Raw genomic sequence first — 15,076 nt, 5'->3', positions numbered from 1 at the left:
CAGATCCACTTAACAACCAAGTTACTAACTTAAGAACTTCAGCGATTCTTTTAACAATTATGGCAAGGGCAGCTGTAAAATGGGGGTGAAACTCATTTAGCAACTGTCTTGCTTAGCAATAGAACTTTTGAACTTCGTTGTGGTTAAGTTGAGGACTACCTGCAGAAGACCTCCAAGGTCCCTCAGATTGGACAGCCGCTTGTCTGGAATGGTATAGGGTCTCCTGCTCCAGCAGTGGGGTTGGACTAGAAGATCTCCAAGGTCCCTTCAGATTGAACAGCCGCTTGTCTGGAATGGTATAGGGTCTCCTGCTCCAGAAGGGGGTTGGACTAGAAGATCTCCAAGGTCCCTTCAGATTGAACAGCCGCTTGTCTGGAATGGTATAGGGTCTCCTGCTCCAGCAGGGGGTTGACTAGAAGATCTCCAAGGTCCCTTCAGATTGAACAGCCGCTTGTCTGGAATGGTATAGGGTCTCCTGCTCCAGCAGGGGGTTGGACTAGAAGATCTCCAAGGTCCCTTCAGATTGAACAGCCACTTGTCTGGAATGGTGTAGGGTCTCCTGCTCCAGCAGGGGGTTGGACTAGAAGATCTCCAAGGTCCCTTCAGATTGAACAGCCACTTGTCTGGAATGGTGTAGGGTCTCCTGCTCCAGCAGGGGTTGGACTAGAAGATCTCCAAGGTCCCTTCAGATTGAACAGCCACTTGTCTGGAATGGTATAGGGTCTCCTGCTCCAGCAGGGGGTTGGACTAGAAGATCTCCAAGGTCCCTTCAGATTGAACAGCCACTTGTCTGGAATGGTGTAGGGTCTCCTGCTCCAGCAGGGGTTGGACTAGAAGATCTCCAAGGTCCCTTCAGATTGAACAGCCACTTGTCTGGAATGGTATAGGGTCTCCTGCTCCAGCAGGGGTTGGACTAGAAGATCTCCAAGGTCCCTTCAGATTGAACAGCCACTTGTCTGGAATGGTATAGGGTCTCCTGCTCCAGCAGGGGTTGGACTAGAAGATCTCCAAGGTCCCTTCAGATTGAACAGCCACTTGTCTGGAATGGTGTAGGGTCTCCTGCTCCAGCAGGGGTTGGACTAGAAGATCTCCAAGGTCCCTTCAGATTGAACAGCCACTTGTCTGGAATGGTATAGGGTCTCCTGCTCCAGCAGGGGTTGACTAGAAGATCTCCAAGGTCCCTTCAGATTGAACAGCCACTTGTCTGGAATGGTGTAGGGTCTCCTGCTCCAGCAGGGGTTGGACTAGAAGATCTCCAAGGTCCCTTCAGATTGAACAGCCACTTGTCTGGAATGGTATAGGGTCTCCTGCTCCAGCAGGGGGTTGGACTAGAAGATCTCCAAGGTCCCTTCAGATTGAACAGCCACTTGTCTGGAATGGTATAGGGTCTCCTGCTCCAGCAGGGGGTTGGACTAGAAGATCTCCAAGGTCCCTTCAGATTGAACAGCCACTTGTCTGGAATGGTGTAGGGTCTCCTGCTCCAGCAGGGGTTGGACTAGAAGATCTCCAAGGTCCCTTCAGATTGAACAGCCACTTGTCTGGAATGGTATAGGGTCTCCTGCTCCAGCAGGGGTTGGACTAGAAGATCTCCAAGGTCCCTTCAGATTGAACAGCCACTTGTCTGGAATGGTGTAGGGTCTCCTGCTCCAGCAGGGGTTGGACTAGAAGATCTCCAAGGTCCCTTCAGATTGAACAGCCACTTGTCTGGAATGGTGTAGGGTCTCCTGCTCCAGCAGGGGTTGACTAGAAGATCTCCAAGGTCCCTTCAGATTGAACAGCCACTTGTCTGGAATGGTATAGGGTCTCCTGCTCCAGCAGGGGGGTTGGACTAGAAGATCTCCAAGGTCCCTTCAGATTGAACAGCCACTTGTCTGGAATGGTATAGGGTCTCCTGCTCCAGCAGGGGGGGTTGGACTAGAAGATCTCCAAGGTCCCTTCAGATTGAACAGCCACTTGTCTGGAATGGTATAGGGTCTCCTGCTCCAGCAGGGGTTGGACTAGAAGATCTCCAAGGTCCCTTCAGATTGAACAGCCACTTGTCTGGAATGGTATAGGGTCTCCTGCTCCAGCAGGGGGTTGGACTAGAAGACCTCCAAGGTCCCTTCAGATTGAACAGCCACTTGTCTGGAATGGTATAGGGTCTCCTGCTCCAGCAGGGGGTTGGACTAGAAGATCTCCAAGGTCCCTTCCAACTCTGTGATTCTGTATTCTGCAGCCCCGTTATTCTAAGACTGAGCCTGTGCAGTTCTTCTGAAGGAATGATTCATTCTGTCCTGGAGCATCGATTGGTATTGGACCCGTCCTTTTTCTCTTTAACTTGGCTTGGTTTTTGAAGGTGACTGCTTCGTGGCCCCTGGCATTTTAATAGAATTTAAAATAAAGTAGAAGAATAAAGCATACAATGGGTGAGGTACTATTTTGTTTCTGAAGGGTTTAAGATAGGAAATCTTTTTTCCCCGTATACATCGGAAGGATAATCTGAAGTTTGTTTTTCTTGCCCATGGAGAAGAAAGGCTCCGTCTATTTATTGATAATTTATCCAAAGTATCAGACAATGCTCCTAAGGGACATTTGCTATCTGATTAACCGGTGCTGGGAAGGACAAATATTCAGGAAAGGCTGCATTTAAAAATTCAACGGGAGGTGCCGAATGCAGAAATAGAATCAAAGAATTAGAGGGAAATTTAAAAGTTTCACTCTTCTGGTGGAAGAGACTTCCCACTGGCCCAATTCTAGCGTATTGTTAGTCTGAATGAACATTAAATGAGGCAGATGTTCTGTTATCAGATTTTCGGTACTTGCTTTGAACTTTTTGCTTTGCAACCTGCAGGAGTAAAAAAAAAATAAAATAAAAGCACCGTTTCACACCCTTTCAAAGCACAGGCAGGCTATTAACTTAGCTCTTGCTAGTCTTTTTTTCCTTTTCCTTTTCAACTCAACCGAATGTTGGGAATAAGTTATTTAAAGGCCCCGGGACTCCATCTATCAACCGATTTGGTACACAACAGCAGGAGTCCCAATTTGGCAGGGCAGAGGAAAGCAGCAAAAGAAAGATACAGCTTTAAAAGGGTGGGTGGGGGTAACTGCCAGAGACTGCCAGAGAAAAGGGGGTCAATCTATTCTCCAAAGGACCTGAAGGCAGGTCTAATCAAGGAGAGAAGCAACCTAGAACTAAGGAGGGGAATGACTTGTAGATGTTGAGAATGCTCCAACTCTGGAAGTTTTTTAAGAAGAAATTGGACAACCATTTGTCTGAAATGGTATAGGGATTCCTGCCTAAGCAGGGGGTTGGACTAGAAGACCTCCAAGGTCCCTTCCAACTCTTTATTATTCTGTCAAATGAGCTAGCTAGACCGTGGCTGTGGAGAAAATCATTTTGTAGAAAAAAAAAACTACGCGGATGTATATTTATGGAACAGGGAATTGGATAGTGGCTCCTATTGTGCCAATACCTCCACCCACCCACCCCCAAGATCCAGTCACATTACCTGGGGCAGATTGTATGCAGCCTGCTCCCGACATCCTGATCCGGATTCAGACCCACCAATGCAACACAAGAGGAGAACAGAAATACGCACAACCATGTTATTTGCTATGCAGAACAGAGGTGCCTCATAAAAGGCTCTTGAATAACATGGTAGCAGTCACCTTATTCCAATATTTGAGGGGCTGCCACAGAGAACGGGGGTGGTGGGGTGGTGGTCAACTTATTCTCCAGAGCACCAGAATGCAAGACAAAATTAATCAAGGAGAAAAGCAACCTAGGACTAAGGAGAAACTTCCTGAGAAGGAGAACAATTAACCAGCGGAGCATCTTCCCTTCAGAAGTTGTGGGTGCCTCATCAATGGAGGCTTTTAAGAAGAGATTGGATAGTCGTCCAGAACGGTCTAGGGCAGTGATGGCGAACCTTTTTGGTACCAAGTGCCCAAACCAGAACGCGGATGCAAATGTGAGTGTGCCTGAGTGCCAGAAACCCGAATACCACTTGGCTGGTGTGCACATGCCTGGTTTTTTGGCCATTTTCCGGGCTGTTTTCAAGCCATTTTCCAGTGCTCCAGCTCCCGCAAAGACCAGAAAACAAAAGAGGAGCTGGCAATGGCACGGATGCCCACAGAGAGGGTTCTGCGTGCCACCTCTGGCATGCGTGCCATAGGTTCGCCATCACGAGTATAGGATCTCCTACTTGGGGGGGGGTTAGACTAGAAGATCTCCAAGGGCCCTTCCAACTCTGTCATTCTGTATTCTGTAATAAAACCCGATGTCAGATATAAATGGAAAGATAAGGCGTAAAGAGATCATGCTTTGTTCTCCTGATGCTCCTGTTGCTATGGTGCTGCACAAATACTTTCATAGAACCGAGAGAAGACGGTGGCTGGCCGACGCAGGAGTCGTGCTGCAAATGTCAAATAACATCAGAAATTCCAGCTGTTTGGGAAAGAGGAGAGGAAGCAGCTCCGCCTGGGGAGAAAAAAAATGCCCCCGGGGGGTTTGCTTCCCATAAAGTTGAAGATAGGTAGGTTTCTCTGGAAACCCTTTATGGGCTTTCTGCCAGACAGCTGGTTATTTATGGATGTATATAAGGGATGGGTTATCGGAAGAAGAGAGGTTTGTTTATAACCTTTGTAAGGGGTGATGAGTTATCAGGTTCATTTACATAGGTAGTCCTCTGTCAACTCATAAAATATTTCTGTGGTCTTTTTAGAGTTGCCAACAGAAAGGGAGTGGGAAGCAGTGCAGCAGCTTGCAAACAGAAAGCACATTCCATAAATGTTTTCAAAGATAGTAACTAAGTGACGGAAGTTTCTGCCACGCAAAATTCTAACTGGAGAATATGATTTTTTTTAAAAAAACAACGACATATTTCATTCTTGCTAAATTATATTCATTCTCTTACTCATTCAAGATTAATCAATTATAGTATATTATTACTATTACCACATATTTCAGTTTCTTATTCTTCTGTCTAACCATTCGTAATGATTGATGACTCTGGGCTATGGGTGTGTCCCATTGGAGAATATGAATTATGATACACCCAGGGGGTGAGGGGAAAACCAGGGTCAAGGGTGACAATGAATGATGTGTCTCAGAGTCGGCTACACCCAGGCAGTGCTGGACCTTTTAACTCCCAATAAATCTTTTGGGAGTTTGGCTTGAGACTCATGATTTAAATGGGGGTTAAGTGTCAGAATCCTGACATCCTCAACTTACAACCATTCATTTAGCGTCTGTTTGAAGTTAGAATAGCACTGAAAAAAATGACTTGTAACCAGTCCTCTCACTTACAACCATTTCAGCATTCTCCCATGGTAACATGCTCAAATTTGGGGCACTTGGCAAGTGGCATGTATTTATGATCACTGCAGTGCCCTGGAGTTGTGTGACATGAGTTTATGGTAAGCCATAACTTAGTTTCTTTTGGTTTAGAATGTGGTACAGATGTAGTTATGATGGTTTGTTGTCTGTGTTTGAGGCTTACATTGACATGTGAATATACTATTTCAAGCTTTGTCCTAAAGCTTTGATGACAAGAGATGCTTCGGGCTTGTTAAATTTAATCATTTTCCCCCTTTTCTTTTGTCTTTTGCAGGTTTCTCATGAATTTGCCATTAATTTTAATCCCACCAACCCTTTTTGCCTTGGTAAGTGCATCTACAGTGGCTTGAAAGCAAGTCCTTGAAATCTCTGTTTTTACCACAACAACCTTGTGAGTTCGGTTGAACTGAGAGACAGTGACTCATCCAGTCTGCTTTTGTGCCTAGAGCAGGACTAGAACTCATGGTCTCCTGGTGATTGACCAAAGTCACCTAGCCAGCCTTCATTGGCTAAGGCAGGACTAGAACTCATTGTCTCCTAGTGATTGGCCAAAGTCACCATGCTAGATTTCATGTCTAATGTGGGACTAGAACTCACCAACTTCCGATTTTTAGGCTAACATCTTAAACACTTGACATGAATAAATAAACAATACAAATAAATGTATTTTATGTATTATGGTAAGGAACAGGGCTGAACATATAACTTATATATTTTCTGAGTGATCTTCCAGGGCAGCTGCCAACAAAAATAATGCACTTTTTAGACCGTTAAATGAAGTTTCCTTGATAAATCAAACCAAATCACCATCAATATTATCTTTTCTTGACTCAAGGCAAGCTTTGACATAAATGTCACAGAACAGTGGTAGACGTAAGATGGGGGTGGAATAGCCATGTAGCATGGCCTCTGCAATAAAAATTAAAAGGAATAAAAACACCACCAGATTCTTCAAAAGCCGTGGAGTGGTGGTGGAAGATCTGTGACGCTTTTTCATCCAAGCATATCGGAGACCATGATTGAGTTGAACTGCAGCCCATTGAATACATCAAGATTAGCTGAGTTCAGCAACTGAGCACTTTGAACCCTAATATTTGGGTTGATGCGATATCCTGGGCCTGTCAATCAAATTAAATTATATGAATTGATGTACGCATCCTCTCGGCCTCTGGCGGAATAAAAGAGGAAAACTGAAAGGGAAGGAAACAAGGTATTTCTGGCAAAGTAAGTGAGAGGGAGCAAAGGGGCCATGATGGCTCAGCGGTTAAAGATGCTGATTTTGTCAGCTGACAGCCCAGGTTTGAGGCCCAAACGCTGTGAGATGGATTGGGTTCCCATTACTTGCCTCAGCTCTTTCCATTTTTTAACAGTTTGAAAGCATGCAAATGCGAGTAGATAAATAGGTACTACTTCTGTGATAAGGTAAGAGCTGCGATGGCGCAGTGGTTTGAATGCAGTACTTCAGGCTACATCTGCTGGCTGCCAGCAGTTTGAATCTCACCAGGCTCAAGGTTGACTTAGTCTTCCATCCTTCCGAGGTGGATAAAATGAGGATCCAGATTGTTGGGGGCAGGAGGCTGACTCTGTAAAACCTCTTAGAGTGAGCTGTAAAGCACTATAAAGCAGGAACTTCCGGTTTGAGCTTCTTTGGCGACAGACTGAAGCTGCGTCTCTGCATGGTTTCGATCCGTGCTCGCTGCTGGAGGGCCCTGAGCCAGCTGGTTTCGGGGCTAAGCCACTCCGTAGAGGTGGTGAAGAAGGGGGAGACTGCCTGCAGGGTTGAGGAGAGCCGCATCTCTCCTCCCCAGCCGGCCATTACTCCCTTTCCCGAAGGCGGTTGTAGCAGTGGTCAAAAATGGCCACCACCAAGAAGAACTCAACCAGAAAAGAATGTGCAGGAGGGAGATATGAAGAGAAAGTTTTGCTTGACCGGGTCAAACAGCAAAAGCAACAAATAAGGTACCCTGGAATTGAAACTATTAAAAAAAACAATGAAATTGTTTCCTAAGAAGATTTTTAAGCTGCGAAGGAGAGAGAAAAGGGAAAAGATTTGGTATTTTTTTCTCCTTTTCCTATACTGACAGCTAAGAGACTTAAGCAAGAACTTGGAAAAAAAATCCACTTTGACATTAATAGGCATTTAATGCTGAAAACAAAAAGTCAAAGGGATAATAAAGATTTCTGGATAATTAAAGGCTTTTGAAAACAGGAAAGGAGAGAAAAAGAATAAAAGGGCAGGATCTGGAAGGGAGGAGACTGCCTGGAATTAAAAATAATTTACAACAAAATCTCAACAAGACTTCCAAAAGATACATCTTAACTGAAACATCACAACAAAATAGTAAAACCCCAGGAAGAGAAAGTGGAAAAAGAAATAAGCAGAAACAGCTTGGGACTATTTGGATTACTTGGTGATCTCTGGATTCTTCTTGGTTATTGTATTTGAATGACTAAAATCAATCAGGTGGTTGTTTAAAACTGTTTAAAATGGCTCCACTTTTAGAAGAACTGAAAATGGAACTAAAAAAGTACAAAGAAGATGCACAAGAAGGGAGAGGTTCTTTTGGCTTCATATTTCAGTTCTTAGAAATGGAGATTTGGAACTATGAGAAACAAGAAATGCCTGCAGAACAAGAAGATTGCGACAAAGAAGAAGCCATCTTTAATGAACAAGTAATCTTAGGTGGGGGAAAAAGGGAAAGGGGGAAAGAGAATGGAAAGTTTAAGATTGGGAAAAACAACTCCAAAAAAAAAAAAAGACTGAAAAATAAGTATAAAATCAGAAAGCAACAGAAGAGGGAAATGCAGAAGAGAGAATTAGAAGTAGAGAGACAAGGGGGTAAAAAGGGGAGGGAGAAGATGAGAGGGAAGAAAGAAAGGAAAAGAAATTATAAAGGACAGAAACAAAATATAGAGAAACAGGGCCTATTTAGAGATAATGGGTGAAAATCTAATGGAAAAAGGGATTCTGCAAAGGTACATAAGATAGTATTGTTATATTAAAAATAGAAATAATTTCAGAAAATATGAAACAATGTATGATTAAAATGTTTGATAAAATAGCTATCATAACTCAGTGGAATGCTTGTCAATAAATGTAACAAAATGAATATTTAATGATTTACCAAACATATGTGAAGAGAAATAAGAGAAAAATTAATTATGCAGATTATATGTGTCTTTAAGGAAGTATGATATTTAATTGAAAAGAAATGTTGAAGATGTTAAGATTTTAATGATTATTAATGATAGAACTGAATTGGAATGGAATGAGGGTTTATAATTACATATATTTATAATTCTTTTTTTTCAAAGAATATAGTGTGTATTATAAGAATGTACCAAGCAGAATTCGATTGGAAGTTATGTATTATGTATTATATTGAAGGTCATAACCTTAAGGTATATATTGAAGTTTAAATAAGAGTTGAATGGATATAATTAAAGGATAAAGGTGTCATTAGTAACTACAGGAGAAAATTTGTTTAATGAGAAAAGATAATATGAAATTGAAACAGAGCAGACAAAAGTATAAATATAATGATTTGAATTGAGATGAGATAATCAAAATAAAATTGAGAAAATTAAAAGAGTGGGAAAAACTATATAGAAAATATAGAATAGTTTAAGATATGGAATAGAACACAAAAATGAGCATGAAATTGAGTTTGTGTCTGTATAAAGAAGTTCAACCCGGGATCATGCTATTTTCAAAAAAAGATGTTTTACTTGTATTTTTGTATTGTGTGAAAACCCAAATAAAACTTTATTTTAAAAAAAGCACTATAAAGCCATGTAAAGGCTAAGTGCTATTGTTATTGCCCATCCATCCATGGTGTGCAGTGGTTAGAATGCAGTATTGCAGGCTAACTCTGCCCACAGCCTGGAGTTCGATCCTGACCAGCTCAAGGTTAACTCAACCTTCCATCCTTCCGAGGTTGGTAAAATGAGGACGCCGATGGTTGGGGGCAAGAGGCTGACTCTGCAAACTGCTTAAGAGAGAGCTGGAAAGCACTGCGAAGAAGTATATAAGTTTAAGTGCTAAGGAAAGTAGGGAAGAAGGGAGGGAGGGCCACGGTGGAGCAGTGGTTAGAATGCAATATTGCAGGCTGACTCTGCCCACTGCCAACAGTTCAATCCTGACCAGCTCCAGGTCGACTCAGCCTTCCATCCTTCAGAGGTGGGTAAAATGAGGACCCAGATTGTTAGGGGCAATAGGCTCATTCTGTAAATCACTTAGAAAGGGCTGTAAAGCATTGCGAAGCAGTATATAAGTCTAAGTGCTATTGCTATTGCTAACCGCATTCCATGTGCCTTGGTGTATAGCCATGTTAGTCACATGACCATGGAAATGTCTTCGGGCAACACTGTGGCTCCCTTGGCTAGGAAGCGGAGATGAGCACCACCCTCTTAAGTTGGACATGACTGGACAGGGGAAACTTCACCTTTCCTTGAGAAGCACAGGAAGACAGATAGTCCTCGACTTAGGATGACAATGGAGTAAGTTGCAATGGTCATAAAATGGGCCACCCCTATGACCAACCTGAGTTTGAAACCTTGTTGTTGCTGTGGCCATTATTAAGTGAACACCACAGTCGTAATTCAACTGCAATGGTCATTAAGCGCTATGTGCCCATTTTGTCAAAAACTGGAAGTGAATGCCAGTTTTGAGCAAAAACGTTGTAAAATGCAATCCATCCTGGGGCCCTGGTAGTGGGCAACCACCAGAACTGGGTAAGTACTCCTGTGAGGGTTTGTTAGAACGTCAAACAGTGGCTAAGTCGTAAGTCGAAGACTACCTACATCAAATTGGGATGGAGTTTGTTTGCCTCGCATGGGTGCTGTTGGGAGCGGCCTCCTTCACGCTGCCTTTCTCTTCTCCCTCTTCCCCAGGTGTGGAAGGCATCATCCAGGCCTACTCGAGTTGCCTGCCTCACATTCGCTTTTACGGACCAACCAACTTCTCCCCTATTATTAACCACGTGGCTCGGTTCGCGGCCCAAGCGACCCAGCAGGAATCGGCCAGCGTAAGTTCTCTTACCGCCTGTTGCGGTTCCAGAAGGGTCTTTCGTGCTCTTTCACCTTCCTCACTTGGATTCTAGTAAAGGAGAGGATATTTGTAGCTCAGGGTTGGATTGAAGGGTCCTTGGTGCTCCCTGAGCTCGTTCAGTTTCTTGCAGACGTTTCGTTACCCAAAGTAGGTATAACATCATCAGTGCTAGAAGGGCGAGAAGTTCTAGCACTGATGACGTTACCTAGTTTGGGTAATGAAATGTCTGCAAAGAAAACAATCAAGCTCAATCCTCCTCCTCCTCCTGCTGTTACCTAGGCTTAGTAATGATACATACACAAGAAAACAACCAAGGATGATGATGATATTATTATTTCTTCTTCTTCTTCTTCTTCTTCTTCTTCTTCTTCTTCTTCTTCTTCTTCTTCTTCTTCTTCTTCTTCTTCTTCTTCTTCTTCTTCTTCTTCTTCTTCTTCTTCTTCTTTCCTCCTCCTCTTCCTCCTCCTCCTCTTCTTCTTCTAATTCTTCTTTCCTCCTCCTCCTCCTCCTCCTCCTCCTCCTCCTCCTCCTCCTCCTCCTCCTCCTCCTCCTCCTCCTCCCTCCTCTTTCTTCCCTGTCCCTTTCTTCTTCTTCTTCTTCTTCTTCTTCTTCTTCTTCTTCTTCTTCTTCTTCTTCTTCTTCTTCTTCTTCTTCTTCTTCTTCTTCTTCTTCTTCTTCTTCTTCTTTTCTTCTTCTTCCTCTTCTTCCACTTCCTCTTCCTCTTCTTCTCCTCCCCCCCCTCCTCCTCCTCCTCTTCTTTTCTTCCTCCTCCTCTCCTCCTCCTCCCCCCCAGTGATGATGTTATCTACTTTGGGCATTGAAACACCTGCAACAAAACAACCAAGCTCAGGGGAGCACCTTGACTTGGATTTTGCTTTGAATGCTTGGGGAAACCTCCCCCGCACCTAGCCAGACTTTCAAGCCAGGGCCTGGGAGGTGCTGTTGAAGCAAATCGGAAGCCTCCATTCTCCAGCTTAAACTTTTGCACGTCTGGTTTCTAGCTTGATATTTCCGGCCCAAAGCATGCTTTGCATTTTGTGCGCTGCCACTCTGAAATATGTATGTGTGTGCGTGTGTCATATTAGCTGTTATTGACAGAGACCTTCCTGATGTTGTAAATGGTAATGCAAATCAACCATTTTCTTCTACATGCAACCCCTTTGCCTTCATGAAAGAAGGTAAGAAAGCCAGAAAGAGGTCATCCAAATGTGAGTTAATGCTGCCGCTGCATCTGACGAGTCTAGATTTCCAAACCACAAACAGCGAACTCCAGTTTAAAGGTGGCTTATAGCTCTGATTGGCCTGTGCCTTTACAGGACACAGTGAGCTTGAACTATGAAAACTTGGAACTCTAAATGAAGCCAACTTCATTTAGTCTTGAGCCAATGTAGGATAGAACAAAATTCTGCCTCGGTGGTTACACAGCCACCTCTATTCTCCTTTGAGATATCCTCGTTCGGATTCACATCGCCTGTAAAAAAAAGCTTTCCGCACAATTGAGGCCCTGTAATGACTTGTACTGTGGGGACAGAGATGTTCTTGTATTCCCGATGGATCGAATCGGGGCCCAATTGAATTCACATTTCATTTGGGCAACCCCCCCTCCTTCTACCCCCCCCCCGTGACGTCCTTTGAAGGGAGGAACAGAGTATTCTGCAGGTCTCACAAAGAACAGAAGAGCGCTTAATTGGATTAAAATTGCAGGGGGTTCCAATCACACGATGACGATGATAATTAAGGAAGTGTTTAATTGCTCTGTGTGGCAGTAAGCATCCCCTCGCCAATCCCGAGCCAGGTCCTGCCTCTCCAGAAAGGAGTTTTGATCCTGTTTCATGATCTTTGCTCCTTTTGTGACTCCTGATATCCCGAATCCTTCCATTGTTCTCGCCACCATTCATTTAGAACTGAAGAAGCTTCTTGGATGAGAAGCGAAATGGCCTCCAGGAAAAACAGAGAAAGTCCACTTGCCTTTTGAAAAATGCACCTCTGGGACAACCTGGAGGACTGTGACACTCCGTGGAGACATGGTTGTCTTTAAATTCACGGGTCTTTAAAGTTGCCGAGTTTGGTTTCATACAGACGAGCTGGTCCCCTCCTCCTGGGAGGCCTGATTTTTCTCCTCCGCTTTCCCTCCCCAGCAATATTTCATCCTCCTGATCATCACCGATGGTGTCATCAGCGACATGGACGAGACACGGCATGCTGTCGTCCAAGCCTCCAGGCTGCCCATGTCCATCATCATCGTTGGGGTTGGGAATGCAGACTTTGCAGCCATGGAGTTTCTGGACGCAGACAACCGCATGCTTCGGTCGTACACGGGCGAGGAGGCGGTGCGGGATATTGTCCAGTTTGTGCCATTCCGTGAATTCCGCAGTGTAAGTGCAGAAGGATTTCCTTGTTTGCATTAGAGGGAGGAAAAGGAAGGGAAGGGAGGAGGGAACAAGGGAATGGGGGAAAGGAGAGAGGGAAGGAAGGAGGGAGGGAGAGGAAGGAAAGAAAAGGAAGGGAAGGGAGGAGGGAGGGAGGGAAGGAGGGAGAGCTGAAAGGAAGGAGGGAGGGAGAGAGGGAGGAAGGAAAAGAAGGAAATGGAAAAAGGAGGGAGGGAGGAAAGGAAAGAAGGGAAGGAAAAGAAGAAAGGGTGGAGGGAGGGAAAAAAGAAGGAAGGAAGGAGGGAGGGAAGGAAGGAAGGAAGGAAGGAAGGAAGGAAGGAAGGAAGGAAGGAGGGAGGGAGAGAAGGAAGGAAGGAAAGCATTGTCAATACCTAAGGAATTGAGTCTATAAAAATACCATCTTTAAGATGGAACCACAGCTGTGCCCTTATTGGCTTTTATTCTACACATTATTTGTTTTAGGGAATCCTCCAGCATACAATTTTTCAGTTTTCCTTCAGGAAAGTAACAGTCTTCCTTGGATACTCCAGAGAAGCCTCATAAGTGAGCTGGCATATGATAAAATAGCAAAGACCCAGCAATCTTGCTGAAGCAGAAGGATCCCCTTTCCTCCTCATGCCAGTTCTGGAGTTACCTAAAATGCCATCCAAGCTTTTCCTACAATGGTACTTTCCGAGTGTACTATTGTTTACAACTGCTAGAATTCCCATTCAACCTGTAAAGAATTCCCACTCAACCTTGGAGAAGGCTGTCCTATGTTGATAGGTTCTGGAACTGGCCAGGGATATTTTCCTTACTCTGTGAAGAGGGACCTTTGGATGAAACGGTCAAAAGGGAAACTTGCATGCCAAGCTGCTGCTATGCCAGGTGGTTGCTATGTGAGGACCTAGGGAAAGGCTTGGTGGTGCCCATCCAGGGTATGGCCAACCATGTCAGAGTACAGGAGCACCAACGTGCCTCCCGTCCCTGTCCTATTGTTTGTTTTTCTTAGATGTACCCATTTCATGTATTCATGACTATGTATATACTTATACCTATTACCTTGTAAAGCGATTGACAAATCAAAATAAATAAATAAAAATTAAAATTAAAACTGAAAGCCAGGAAGACCCGGTTGAGAACAAGGAACAATGGCTGGGAACTGATCAAGGAATCAACCTGGAATTAAGGAGAAACTTCCTAATAGTGAGAACAATTAACCAATGGAACAACTTATCTCTAGAAATCGTGTGCTGGAGGCACACTGGAGGTTTTTAAGAAGAGACTGGACAGCCCCTTATCTCAAATTGTATAGGGTCTCCTGATTGAGCAGGGGGCTGGACTAGACGACCTTCAAGGTCCTTTCCAGCTCTATTCTGATTAACCATGGTCGAGGCAGAGTTTCATGTTTTCTTCCGTTTCCCCCTGCAAAAGGGGTTCCACTTTCTCAGATATATGGACCAGCCCTTTGTCATTCTGGCTTTCTTGTTGTTTCAGGCACCCAAAGAAACGTTGGCCAAGGCCGTGTTGGCAGAACTCCCACAGCAAGTGGTTCAATTCTTCAAGCACCAGAATTTGCCACCCCTCAACTCAGAACCCGCTTAGAAGTCAAACTGTTTGCTCCTGGCCTGCATGTATCCCACATCCGTTGGTGGCAGAAGATTGCATGTCTCACGTGGTTTCCAATAACTTTTCGTTTAACCAAATTCATTTAATCAAAAGGATCAAAGCATAACCCGATTCCTTCCCAAGGCAACTTGCATCGTGAGCAGTTTAGGGATCCGCATCCAAGAATCCTGGAAGGAAAGAACCCACCGTGGCCGGATCCTGGACATTTCCCCTGCCTCGAATCCACAGATCCAACTTTTAAGTATCTGGATGTACTTTGTACGAGTTTTGTGGAATGACTTTTTTTACAGCCACAACTTACTGTCTCCAAGTGTGACGTTCTCACAATCTCATTGCCCAAAGAAATGTGGACCGTCCTACAACGTGTTGTAACTTGTACTTTGCTCTACGTTCATTTTTATACCATGTACACATGATTATTTGTTATACTCAGGTTAATAAAGAACCCTGAACTCTTCACATCTCCGTTGAGGCCTGCTGTGATTTGATCCCACTGAGTCCTCCTGCAGCTCCTTTGAACCAAATCCCTCCAGGTGAATTACATCTCAACTCCTGACCAGGGTTGTACCAAATACCCATCTGGTGCTTACATTTTTCAGAGGGCTGGAAGGGACCTTGGAGGTCTTCTAGTCCAACCCTCTGCTCAAGGCAGGAAACCTTATTGCATCCTGGACAAATGGTCGCTCGGCCTCTTTTTAGAAACCTGCAGGG

At 44.2% G+C, this 15,076-nt stretch overlaps 1 protein-coding gene across 2 annotated transcripts in view; it reads left to right on the top strand.

The window, feature by feature from the left end:
- The window catches only part of CPNE2 (copine 2), a 122,628-nt gene extending 107,804 nt beyond the window's left edge, over positions 1-14,824 (top strand). For both annotated transcript variants that reach the window (XM_026714370.2, XM_087940461.1), the window contains 4 exons: positions 5,592-5,643; positions 10,211-10,344; positions 12,506-12,742; positions 14,234-14,824. In XM_026714370.2, coding sequence (XP_026570155.1) covers positions 5,592-5,643; positions 10,211-10,344; positions 12,506-12,742; positions 14,234-14,341 — 531 coding nt within the window. In that variant the 3' untranslated portion in view covers positions 14,342-14,824. The remainder of the gene's footprint in view (positions 1-5,591; positions 5,644-10,210; positions 10,345-12,505; positions 12,743-14,233) is intronic.
- Positions 14,825-15,076: the final 252 nt, after the last annotated feature.

The sequence above is a fragment of the Pseudonaja textilis genome, chromosome 11, assembly GCF_049901715.1.
Source record: "Pseudonaja textilis isolate UNSWEBS1 chromosome 11, rPseTex1.2, whole genome shotgun sequence".
Lineage (NCBI taxonomy): Eukaryota > Metazoa > Chordata > Lepidosauria > Squamata > Elapidae > Pseudonaja > Pseudonaja textilis.
The sequence above is the reverse complement of the archived record's forward strand: the minus strand, read 5'-3'. Positions and strand labels throughout refer to the sequence as shown.